The following is a 12,401-nucleotide window of genomic DNA, read 5'->3' as shown; positions in this document are numbered from 1 at the left end:
TGGTCTTGGTTGATTCTACGTCCTACGGAGTATCCCCAAGTGCAGAAGCAGCCGGTTTAAAGCGGAACTGCATTTATTCCTTGAGGCCCGGTGACAAAGGATTGTATGTTTACAACATGGAACGGGGAACTACTACTCTGCACAATCCTGGTCGAGACCTGCTAGATGACGTGGCAGCTAGGATTGTGATGCATCCGTCCTGAGTTTCTTGTTATCGTCCTTTATTTTTCAGTCCCTAACATCGTTGTTTGTTGGACGACGCTCAGGATCCCTTTTGGTCGTTCATTAATCAACCACGGTTTATATGGTCTTTGGCTAGTTCTTCTCGTAGCACTCTTGACGTGGTTCCATCAGAAAGAACTAGATGGACAATCGCGCTTTGCTGCGACGTTGTCAACGTGAATGTATTTTTAAGATTTGTGCCGTTTCTTAGACTGTTGTTATCTTCTAATCTCTTTGGTACCGAGTCTTTTAACGGATATGAACGGATAGATATTTCTCGAACAATGCGCGAAAGAATATTAACATGGAAAAATGACGCCTGATCCTACCAGGAGCTCGACAAGCTAAGAATGAATAATAACAACGAAAAATGACACGCTACGCAAGAAATGGATCCGGGGGTTGGACACAACATGAGACCAAGCAGCAGTCGCAAAAAGGTTTTGTCTAGCTCACAGCAAACATGGCTGAATTCTTTCTCATCTCCAGTGCAATGTATGAGCCTTGATACCTCTACTAACAAATTCCATCTAGCACGTACAATTTTGCAACCATAAGATCTGAGTGTGACCACACATTCAAGAGTTTATTTCTCAATACGAATAGCAAGTATCAGTATTCCATACGAACAGCACGGAAAAGCTATTATCTAAAGAATGTGGAGCACCTTGGGGTGGCAATTCTATCTCCAGAAGGCCACAAACACCATTAATGACATAGTGAACTTGTAAGCACCCATTCCCTGTCAGAAACTTATTTCCAATTGCAGTCACCTCATGGGACAAAAACCATCATCTTTGAGTTTTTAGGTTGTTCCATTGGCAACAATCTCGCAACTGACCAACCACGTCTTTGATTCAACCTTATTCTGAAAATACCATGCCATAGTTAGTGTAGTAAGGTATTGTTCAGAAATAAAACTACAACTATAATAATATCATAACAATGATCTTTTCTAAGTAATTTAAAATAGTATTTCAGTGTAGTGCTTTAAAAAAGATAAAGATAGGAAATAACCATGTTGAAAATATATGAGTAAAGTGAGGAAAACATAAGTATAGTCTGAGAGGTAAAAATAGTTTGCATTGAGTAGCTTACTTCTACTTCTGGGCATACAAATAGAGAAGGAAATTGACGGCCAATGGATATAGAACTCAGCTTCTGAGCAACACTTTAGTAATCAGGTGCTAGGTACATGGCAGAACTCTCATGAACTATTTCCCGAAATTGGTCCAATGGAAGTTCAGTTAAACTAAAACGGATAGGTCATGACCATGTTGAAATTAAACGGATAGGTCATGCTAATGTAAATTAGTAGTCATGTCCTTGGATCACTCCATGTATAAGCCAAATACTCCCACAGCTATTCTTAGACTGATTGAGAAATAAATTTGTGCAATCCATAGATTCTCGGGGAAGTTGTTGCTTAAGATAAGAAACTAAAGACATAACACCTCCAATCTTTTTCAAGGATATGAAATTTTGAAGTAATCTGTAATTCAAAATGAACAACATAGTCCTATTTCTGTTTAATCCAATGAATTAATACCATAAATCTTGGCATACCTTTCAAGGGAATTTCCATTCTCTTGGTTGCATCTTTTCCTGAATGCCGAAGGCCGAGACATTCAATCTTCTTCTCCTTTTTAATCTCTCTACCATCTACCATTAAACATTACAGCCTCATCCTATAGAAGTATGGAATAACCAAATCATCATCCTTTGACTCCCTCGCTGAAACCAAAATAAATAAATAAAAAGTTTGGAGTGAACTGCAGGCAGGAACAAACTAAATCAAAATCACACAGCAAGAGAAAACCTGCTGCTCTGCACTGACCATCATTGACATCGAGGGGGATTATGTCCCGCTGCGTGTGAACTGAGAAGCAGTTGGAAGAAAAAACCAACATAAGCGTTAGGAACAAGCAAAACTCATAATAACAACCATGAGCACACTTTTCCGTTCTTACGTGCATCGATCTCGTCGTCGTCAGAGTCGGGAGTCACCGCAACCTCATTGGCTCGCTTGGACCCACGCAAGCATCAGATGTGTCATCTTTGGCATCTTCACCATTTCAGGCCGGCATCTGTTCGAGTGCTCGTCACTCGGCCACCAGAGCATTGAGGGCTCGGTCCAGCTTGCCTAGGAGATGGACTTGGGGAGTCAGGGAGGGAAGTCAGTTATAACAAAAAAAATCAGTTTATTTTGAAAAATGTGTAGTACCAAGTGCTAACCATGGAATTAGATTTCATAAAACCAAAAATTCAGTTCAGTTTTCGTTTAAAACAGTACTTCAAGACACTTCAACAGTACAACTTTAGAATTTTAGTTTCGATTTAATCAATATTCACTATTAGGAACAGTTGTTGCTAGAAGTACATGTCATCAGTCATCACTGTTGGACACGTTAATAGCATCAATCATTCCACCAAAGAGGAGGAGACCCTATGCAACAAATAATCATGCCCAGAAGTAAGAGGCTAATACCAAGGCCCCTTATAAGCGAAAGAAAATTAAAACGAACATGTTCTCGGAGTCATGTACATATCAATGGATGCAAAGAGCAGCATAAGCTTGCTAAATAAAAGGCTATATCAGTAACAGACTTTGAGGAGAGGCCAAACAAATGCAAGAGTAAGCTATTTGACAGCATATATCAGCCACGGGAATGAAACCAATACCTTACTGTTGCCACCGGCCGGGAATGAAGCACAACCAAGGCCGAGTCCAGAAAGAGGCAAAGAGTAGAGACAAATGCTCCTTAATAAGGATTACCGCAAGAGGATGACAGATGCACAAACCTTCTGTAAGTACCGTTTATTTTCTTGATTTATAACTATTGTTCAGCTTGCATATGACACTGCAAGACTAACAATGACAATTATAGGTCATCCATGGATTCGTGGCACTCAAGAAGTGAAGATTCCCTTAGACACTACCAGATGGAAGGCTTGGACACCTGGCCACCTGGGAACAGCATGACCAGCAGGCGTATGAATTATTACTGTTGCCGCCGGCTGGGAATGAAGCACAAGCAAGGCCTGAGTTCAGAGACGAAGGCTTGAATCGTACATACCATGTTGACCGTCGATGTGGCCGATGAGCGAGTTGAGGAGACGGGCGACCCACGGTGCGACGACCAGCGATGCGGAGAAGCCATACAGCTGCCTCTTCCTCCCGGCAGCCTCACCGATGTTGTGCTCCTGCGCCGCTGCCGCAGCCCTCCTCTTCATAAGGGCTCTCGGCGTTTCTGCATTCCTCCTGCCTCACATCTGCGCCGGAACCGCACCAGCAACACCGAAGCCTGCAGTTCGATTCAACGAATCCGAAGTAATTAATCGTAGTCGGGGAAGGGCGCTTCGGGAACGGGGATGGGGCCGCACGGTGGTGGAGCGAGGTGGCACGGATGGGCGGGGGCTTTTTGGAACGGCCGGAGCTCCATACGGCGAAGAAGGAAAAGGAGGCAGAAGAAGGAAGAAGAGGAGGGGGCGAGGTGGATTTTGTACCAGAGCATCAGCAAAGGGTGCGGCGGCACCGTCACCGTCGCCATGGCCTGCCATGAGGCGGCGGCAGAGCGCAAAGATATGTGTTCCAGAATCAATCCTTCCAGAATGCCCCCGAAGCCCCGAATCCCCGATTACTCAGCAGATCGCCCGGGAATACCAACCAACGGCTCGCTCGGATGAGGACATTCCAACGGCAGAGATCAAAACACGTAGATGCGCAAACAAGGCTTCAATTCTTCGCCCTTTCACAGGGGTCCTCTGTTACTTGTCACCGTTTTAGTGCAGCGACAGGTAATTTTTTGTTCCTTGGATTTTGTTTTTGTTTTGTGCGTTGATATGGTCTTTTGCAAATTGTTTCTGTGTCCCTTAAATTTTCTTGGCACAGTTCCAAGGGTATTTTATTGATTATCATAGTCCATCAAAACAACGCAACATCACAAGAGTTCAACACTCACTTTCAATAATTCAACACACACCCTCTACATAAGTGCATGATGCATAAAGTCACAAAATCTTAAAATAAAAAGGGAACGCGATAAGGCAAACAAAAGAGTTCTAAGGCGGTGGTGGAGCCTCAGTATGAGATCTACAAGTCACCCATGCGAGGAGAACACCTCCTTAATTGGCCACTTGCACTCGATCCTTGAGACGCCGAAGCAACGCTCACATATGGAGTTAGTGTGTACCTCTTCGAGTATAGGTCATCGCTTTAATTAGTTATTATGGCACATGTAACCCCAAGTATGAGTGTTGCTCAGCCAGGTGAGTGAGTGTTGTTGTTTTTTCTTCTGGAATACAAAAATGAATGAGCTGGCAAAAAATATATCTGTGTGAGTATTCAATCCCAAACTATCTAGCCCACCACCTCCGAGTGTTCCTCCCGTGAGCATTGGTTGTGAATCTAATCAAGCATCGCCATATTCCCAAGTGACATCAGTTTTACTCGTCCACGGTGTGTGTATCGTTGGGGGAGTTAGTTGTCACTAGCACATCGTGGATTCATCACTCTTTTTTTTTTAACCTTCGTGGATTCATCACTCTTTCCTTTTCCTTCGTCAAGTTTTGTTTTGTCGATGTTCACGAAATAAATGCATCAAAAGTTCTATGCCAAAGATTTAAGTTAGTGCTAATATTAGATCGACACACAGACGTACAAATCAAATGCGTCAACCATATCGGACGGTGAACATATCCTAAGCTCTCATTGACCATGTGAAAATAAAGTTCCACAACGACAGTGAAGAGATGGTAGCAGATAATCAAATGGCAGTCGAAAAATGAGATCTCTGAATTCTGAACTTCATGGGAGCTCTCCTGGCCACCCACCTGGCGTGGCACTTTCCCTACCAAAGCAGACGTGGAAGTCATTTCTCGCGCCCGACGAACTCCTGGTCGGCCCACACCGCTCCAAGGCTCCAACCAGTCTCCAGAGCCGGTTCCTTCCCCAACGGTCGCTAGGGGCATTCCAGTCTATCCACCGTCTCCCACAAACCCCAGAATTTCAAAATCCCGCAGCCCAGCCGAGAGGGGCGTCTCCGTTCCCCATTCCCCCACGATTCGTTCCCACCCCGACGCCGCCGCCGACACGACAGCGGAGTCGCGCGCCGAACCCTAGACTCCGGCCCATGAGACGGGACGACGCTGGCGGCGGCGGCGGTGGCCCCGGGTTCCACGATCTATTCGACTCCGTGCGCCGGTCCATGGCCTTCCGCACAAGCGGGGCCGCCGCCCCGGAGCCCCCCGCCGGACCCCTCGGCGGGGTTGCCGCTGGAGGGATCGGCGTCCGGATCAGCTCCTGCCTCCGCAAGTCGAGGGGGATGGGACTGCTCGGTCTCATCTCCAAGAGCCCCTCGCCGCCGCGCCGCCTGCTGCCGCCGACGCCCGTGTCGGCCGACGGCGGAGGAGGCCGACCAGAGGAGAACCCGCCGATCCGGTGGCGGAAGGGCGAGATGATCGGGTCGGGCGCATTCGGGCAAGTCTACCTCGGGATGAACCTGGACACTGGCGAGCTCCTCGCAGTAAAGCAGGTGCTGGGGTTTTTGCGAAGCGGTATTAGGCTTTTACTGTCCCGAGTTTTGGAGGCATTCGATTTAGTGACTTTCTCCTTTATTCCATTTTCGGTTCCAGGTTTTGATCGGGAGTAGCAACGCGACGCGGGAGAAAGCCCAAGTGAGTAGCATTTATCCAGCCGCCTGTTGATTTGGTTAGACATTTAGATTTTGGAGGCATTTACTTAAATTAGGTGCTTTGTGGATTCGGTCTATTTTTAGGCGCATATAAGAGAGCTGGAGGAAGAAGTGAAGCTCCTCAAGAACCTATCTCACCCCAATATTGTGGTAAGTTGATGCAAGATAGATTGCGCAATGAATTCTTTACTTAACTCCTAGCCCAGAGGTGTTTGATTATTATTTTTTGTGGTTTGGGAAGAGGTACCTTGGTACGGTTCGCGAGGAAGACACACTGAATATTTTGCTGGAGTTTGTTCCTGGAGGGTCAATTCAATCACTTCTGGGGAAACTCGGTTCATTCCCTGAGGCAGTAAGTAACCATCAATATATGTGGTTTCTGTGATTTACCACAGAAGAGAAACTGATTTGTTGCATATGTTGATCAGGTCATTAGGAAGTATACTAAACAGATTTTGCAAGGGTTGGAATATCTACATAACAATGCAATAATACATAGAGACATAAAGGTACAAACTCTGAAGTCTGAACCGGCAATATCATTATTTTATCTTTGATTGTTTTGTTTTGCTCATTGTTTGTGATGATACTTGTTTTGTAATCAAATTTCAGGGCGCAAACATTCTTGTCGATAACAAAGGGTGCATTAAACTTGCTGATTTTGGGGCATCTAAGCAAGTCGCCAAGTTGGTAAGATTGATGTTCAATTTGCAGTTAGGGTTGAGTATAATCTAGAGAAGTCATATGTCCAGTTTCTTTTTGTCAAACTTGGAAGATAGAAGCCTTCATCGTCTTGACAAGTGATCTGTGAACAAACAATAGTTCATTTCCCCCCGAGAAAACCAAATGATATTTCATAATAGAGCAGCACGTTCTACATTTCTCCTTTTTTCGATAAGTTGTCCAAAATAAGACTAGCTATGCCATTTGATTGTAATTTTTTTGCACTGCATGCTACCTTTCTGGTTGAAACATGAAAGGGGTGGGTTTGGTTCCATGCTGTTTTCTTACCTTCAAGGTTTAAGATACTGTTTTCTTAACTTGCGGTTTCTAAGTAAAGTAGAAGAAGAAACATGTACAAGGAAGAAAAAAGGAAGAACAATAGTGTTATCCTGCGTGACTTACAGTATTAATAAAATTATATCCTAGGAACATATAACCACACGATTAAGATATTATTCCCTAAACTCGCAATTTCTAAATAGTAGAAAGAACATGTACATGGGAAGAAAAGGAAGAACAATAGTGTTATGTTGTGAGTTAGAGTGTTAATAAAATTGAATTATATCCAAGCCTCCTAGGAACACATGACCGTATGAGCATCTGCAAAATGAAGTATACGGATTCTCAATTTCACATACATTAAATTGAATAAAAATATTTATGAAAGTAAGAAGGTGATATGTAGCTGATGTGGTATGTTTTCGTTTCAGAGGTACCTATCAATCACCATATTTTAAAATTCTAGTGATCTTGCCATGGTTAAACATTTCCCATTCATGTCTGGTAGTAATTTTAGAAAAGTATCACCCTATTAAGCACTGGGATGGTTCCTCGGTGCATGGAAAAAGGAAGAACTGGTGTAGTGCTCCAACTTTACGATGAATCTGTTCACTACTTTCATGGAAACAAACTTCTTTTTCCGAGAAACGCAAAAACATTGCATCTCGTTGTATTGGAAAGGTGGATATTTGCAGAGGCTGGGTACAACCACACACAATGACACAAACACACTTTGTTCCTGTTTAGATTCATTGTGTTTTTTGTTGGAGTTTTGGTATGTAGGTCAAATTTTTAACTCAATACGAAACTTTACCAGGGAATTCCCTCTTCCAAACAAGGCCTTAGCATGCACGATATTCTTGAATAACTATCTGCATGTGTTTTGCATCCAGTTGTGTACAAGATATCCGCCTGCTGCAATTTTATTTATCAGTATCACTGGCAGATGTGATGATTTTAATTATCTTTTGTCACTGTAATAAATGTATTTTGTTCATAAAAAAATTTGGCCGGGTATTTGTTCAATTTATTCCCATGTCAATGCACTTGTAACAATATTCAACACTTTGGTGCCAGGCTACTATGACAGCAGCTAAAACAATGAAGGGCACACCACATTGGATGGCACCTGAAGTCATTGTCGGGAGTGGGCATACTTTGTATGTGAAATTCTTCCAGTACCTTATTTCTTGCTTATATTTTGAAATTTGTACAGGCCCCAAGCCTCTGTTTCTCTCCTGCTTCCTCTCTCTAACTAATCACATAGTACTGTATTTTTCCAAGTTCTGCATTTCTGCATTACAATAAGGATAAGAATGCTAAAAGGTATGATGCTATGTTAGAAAGTGATTTTTTTTTTAGAAAATTGTGGATCTGGTTTGGAACTATCCACTACTAGATATCTGGAGAGCACAAAAACAGTACTCAATAATAACAATATGAGCTTCCAATCCCATTTCATGTATTAGTTAGGTCACCTTTTTGTCCAAGCCCAGAACAAGCCGAGTAGCAAGCAGCAGATTATTGTGACATGGTCGACAATTTTTTAGTATCTCTTTTCAATATGCTCACGTCTTGGTCTTCAGTTGATTCTTATGGATAATGTCTAATTTGTGCAACCAGTAAGGAAGGAAGTAATCTATTATGATGTGAAAAATACTATTTTATTCATATCATTCTCAGTTTGTTCATATTTTCTGTACTTATCATCATCCTTCCAATCTCTCAGTTCTGCAGATATCTGGAGTGTGGGATGCACAGTCATTGAAATGGCTACTGGTAAACCACCATGGAGCCAGCAGTATCAGGAGGTAAACTTTATGTCCACAGGCCTTAAAAACTTGGTTTAATTTTTGACTTGTTATTTATTGTACTAAGAGAATTTTTTCAGGTTGCCCTTCTATTTCATGTTGGAACCACAAAGTCACACCCACCAATACCTGAACATATTTCACCGGAGGCTAAAGATTTTCTGCTGAAATGCCTGCAGAAGTATGCCTATGATTGTCACATCTTTCACTTGGCTAATATTTTGCTCAAAATCATACAAAACTTGTTGCAATTTAAAACTATTGTTTCTGACTGTCTTATCTGGTGCCTTGGTTAATTTTCCTCTCTTAGGGAACCAGAGCTGAGGTCTACGGCATCAGATCTACTGAAGGTATATTTTACTTTATTTTATGCATAGCTGGTGATATTCTGTGCTTCTCCAAGTGTATGATGATGCTATTTTTTGTTTATCTGTAAATGTCTTTAAACGTTTTCTTGCAGCATCCATTTGTTACAGGAGATTTTGACGACCGGCCGCTACTCAATCGTACTGCACACAAGGTTGTATTGCTAACATAATTTGATGTCACCTGATCCGCTTTTTAACTTCGCAATAACTTAATTTTCTAAACATGATACAGGAAGCTTCTGTTATTGAGCTTCCTGCACATGATGCAGATGTGCCAAGAGACTTGTAAGTAACTCCTGTACTTCCTGAGTTCGCTGGATTCACCACCATCTCAAATTTGTTTTTGTTTATGAATTTGCAACTTACTTAATTGCTTCCAGGGGTTTGAATCATTCTGGCAACTGGTCCACTCTTAATTCCAACAGATCATCGACTATCAAACCCTTGTGGGAGGGTAGCTGCGATGATGATGACATGTGTGAGTTTGCCGACAAAGATGACCACCCAGCAGTTGGATCTGTAAGAAATTTTGTCTCAGCTGTCAACCTGTTGAACCATTTTCTTTGATCTTCTACTAATTGGTTGTACTGTGCATTTCAAAATTCGAATTATGAGCTAAGTGGTTAAGTCCTAATGCTCAATTTCCACTCCTGTCTATTCCAGAGCTATAATCCTATGTCTGAACCATTTGATGACTGGAGAAGCAAGTATGACATAAGCCCAGAGCAAAGTTCACATCAATCAAGGGATTTTGGTGGATTGGCCAAGCATACTGAAAGCAGCATGACTGAAAATGATTTTACTTTCCCTCGTGAGGGAAGTTGTGAAGATGATGATGTACTTACAGAGTCAAAAATAGAAGCATTTCTTGACGAGAAGGTACTTAGCATTTATGAGACCATACAAATTCAGTACCTTACCACTCCTAGTACTTAAATGCAATTTACTGATTTTCTCACCAGGCCCTTGATCTGAAGAAGCTTCAGACACCTTTATACGAGGAATTCTACAATACAGTGAATGCTGGGAATTCTCAGGGTGTTGATCAAACTTCTAATGGAAAAATTGCAAATAGTCCGAAACTACCCCCTCGTGGAAAGTCGCCTCCAAGTAAGCTGCGAGGAGGTCCAGCAGCAGCAACACCAACATGTGATAATTCGAATAATACAATGCCTGAAAGCTGCAGCAAGCAATTCTCAAGGGATAGTGTAGAGAGCAGCCGGATCTTGAGAGAAATAGCTTCCCCTCAACTTAATGAGCTTGGGGATAAAATTCATATTGATGTCCAAGATAGCCCAAGGTCTGTTTTACATACCTAAACCTTGCTTTGAAATAAAACTATTCTTGCTAGCCGAAAAAATCTGACCACCTTAATTAGAGTTTATTCTCACTGGATTATTAATTCAATGGAAGATGCTAGTCTTTTTTGGCCAATTTAGTTGTTGGTGCATTGTATCTCTTGCTGGAACTGGTGCATGATCTAATTGGGAACATATTCCTGTTAACAGCACAAGCTTTGCGGAGAGGCAAAGAAAGTGGAAAGAGGAACTGGACCAGGAGCTCGAGAGGGAAAGAGGTGAGCGTAGCTTTCATAATCTAAATCAGTCCACTTGTGAAATATTTGTTGAATGATGATTTCATTTTTTTCACAGTGATGAGGTTAGCCAGCTGTGGTAAAACACCGTCTCCAAATAGAGGGCCCAGCGGGAAACGAGAGCATCATGCCGTCATCCCGCACATTGAATAGATAGCATCACTCATTCCTTATTTCATCCCACAGTGACTTATGAAAGCTATACAATGGTAGTGATTGGCAGCAACAGCAGTATAGTCTTCAAGGCTTGATTGTTCGCCACACATTGCAAAGCTAGCTGGCCGCCCAATCAGTTTGGCGCGAGTGCAACTACTTTGAACTTCCAAGTGGACTGGTAGGGCAGCCATCTACTCATGATGGATCATATTCGGCTGCCCGCAGAAAGTCATGCTAACCTGGAAAATGCTGACAGTTTCTTGACGAGGCGGCTCTTTCATTCATGTGTGCTGTTTTGGTTGCATGGTTTATACCAAAGTGTATTGTATAGATTTTGGGTTGGCAAGTCATAGGGGCATTGGGCTTGTTTCTGTATGGAGCTTGTTTTGAAAGCGCGTAATAAGCCAAGTAATACAAAATTATTGAGGATTTCGTTCGTTGATAAAGGCTCTACAAGTGGCACGGTCTGCCGCATGGTACACTTTCTGTGCAGTTTGTAATACTGAAAACGTGCTGTATGTTAGATTCTGATCTGATCTTTCTCGCTGTGTCGCGTGTACCCCTGCGTCCTACACGTGTTACCTTTTCATATATGGAAAACATCGTAGCAGTAACCCCTGTTTGGATGTAAATATTGAAGGGTGATGCAGAAGTGCCGGGCAAAGCCAGCCAGCAAAGTGGCTCCACTAAAAAGGAAAAAAACCACCGAGGTTGTCTGTCTTGTGACACTAACTCCATTATCCTACAACACACTCATAACAAATGATGAAAACAAATGAAAAGTACACAGCTCTTTGCTGTAGACAAAGCCTTGAAGAAGAATTTGTCGCACGTGTACCGATCATGATGAGTTCAACCGTAGGTCAATATATCAGGATTTTCATCTTCAAAGTTGAACTTCGAGCCACCACGTTAGCAAAGGCACGATGCAACCACGTTGACATTGCCTGATCACCATAGATTTTGTGTTTCCATTGGAGTTCATTACTTGTCATCAAAGCCGAAACTGCCATCAATCTCTCTACTGGCTGATGACATCTCGCTAGACAGATACGGCTGGAGAAGATGCTAGAAGTAAGAAATGTCTGGTGACGCATCCAGATATCTAAGAATTTGCAGGCCCACAAATCATTCTACAATATATGTACAAAAAAATTAAATCCAACCACCTGGATCACTGAACATTTGATTACTCGATGGAGATTCCTGAAGTCGTGTGGCATATGTGTCATTTTCTTCCTTTGATTATACCATCATCATTCATTTGTTTTTACCACATCGCCTGCCCCATCCACTCAACATTGTACTTTCCACCGAACGGTCGTTGCGAATGTAGAAGATATGCGACCAGCCTCTTGTTTTTTCGATCAGCCAACTTCTTGTTCCTTCGTGACTACCATCATGTCCCGTCTTAATTGTGTGTTGTCTTACCGTCTGACAATCATGGACACTTCACGTTCTTTATTGCTGCCCACTTCACCTTGCTTTATTGCACATCCATACGCCATTTCCTTTCATGAGTGGGTGTTTGGGGGCCTTTGAAACATATATGGTC

General features: G+C 42.6%; 1 protein-coding gene and 1 long non-coding RNA gene across 7 annotated transcripts; one reads left to right on the top strand and one right to left on the bottom strand.

Moving 5' to 3' along the window:
* Positions 1-650: 650 nt before the first annotated feature.
* LOC100837598 lies at positions 651-3,870 on the bottom strand. Of its 5 annotated transcripts, none has more exons than XR_732548.3 (7): positions 3,730-3,870; positions 3,300-3,527; positions 2,905-3,190; positions 2,193-2,377; positions 2,060-2,101; positions 1,789-1,956; positions 651-1,090 (listed from the first exon to the last, which is right to left on the bottom strand). It is a non-coding gene; the product is annotated as an uncharacterized LOC100837598 (long non-coding RNA). The 5 variants fall into 5 exon arrangements; XR_732549.3 differs by having other exon boundaries at positions 2,193-2,365; XR_732552.3 differs by having other exon boundaries at positions 2,042-2,101; positions 2,193-3,190.
* Positions 3,871-5,200: 1,330 nt separating this feature from the next.
* LOC100822172 (mitogen-activated protein kinase kinase kinase NPK1) lies at positions 5,201-11,393 on the top strand. 2 transcript variants are annotated; one of them, XM_010239837.3, is made up of 17 exons: positions 5,201-5,756; positions 5,857-5,898; positions 6,000-6,065; positions 6,157-6,267; positions 6,344-6,424; positions 6,528-6,605; positions 7,995-8,077; positions 8,647-8,728; positions 8,809-8,909; positions 9,039-9,078; positions 9,189-9,248; positions 9,329-9,381; positions 9,522-9,615; positions 9,760-9,975; positions 10,059-10,396; positions 10,605-10,672; positions 10,749-11,393. In XM_010239837.3, the coding sequence occupies exons 1-17, from the start codon at positions 5,355-5,357 to the stop codon at positions 10,841-10,843; spliced, it is 2,010 nt and encodes a 669-aa protein (XP_010238139.1). In that variant the 5' UTR covers positions 5,201-5,354; the 3' UTR covers positions 10,844-11,393. The 2 variants fall into 2 exon arrangements, with proteins under 2 accessions (XP_010238139.1, XP_003578068.1); XM_003578020.4 differs by having other exon boundaries at positions 5,203-5,756; positions 9,477-9,615.
* The last annotated feature ends 1,008 nt before the right edge of the window (positions 11,394-12,401 follow it).

Source organism: Brachypodium distachyon, chromosome 4, assembly GCF_000005505.3.
Source record: "Brachypodium distachyon strain Bd21 chromosome 4, Brachypodium_distachyon_v3.0, whole genome shotgun sequence".
NCBI classification, from domain to species: domain Eukaryota; kingdom Viridiplantae; phylum Streptophyta; class Magnoliopsida; order Poales; family Poaceae; genus Brachypodium; species Brachypodium distachyon.
Note: the sequence above shows the minus strand (reverse complement) of the source record. Positions and strands in the feature narration are given on the sequence as shown.

What these genes read in the sequence shown, in the direction of transcription:
- LOC100822172 (XM_003578020.4), top strand. Translation starts at nt 5,355, where the DNA reads ATGAGACGGGACGACGCTGGCGGCGGCGGCGGTGGCCCCGGGTTCCAC. An exon ending in AGCTCCTCGCAGTAAAGCAG is followed by an intron (nt 5,757 to 5,856) that starts GTGCTGGGGTTT and finishes TTTCGGTTCCAG; the next exon opens with GTTTTGATCGGGAGTAGCAA. An exon ending in GATGTCCAAGATAGCCCAAG is followed by an intron (nt 10,397 to 10,604) that starts GTCTGTTTTACA and finishes TCCTGTTAACAG; the next exon opens with CACAAGCTTTGCGGAGAGGC.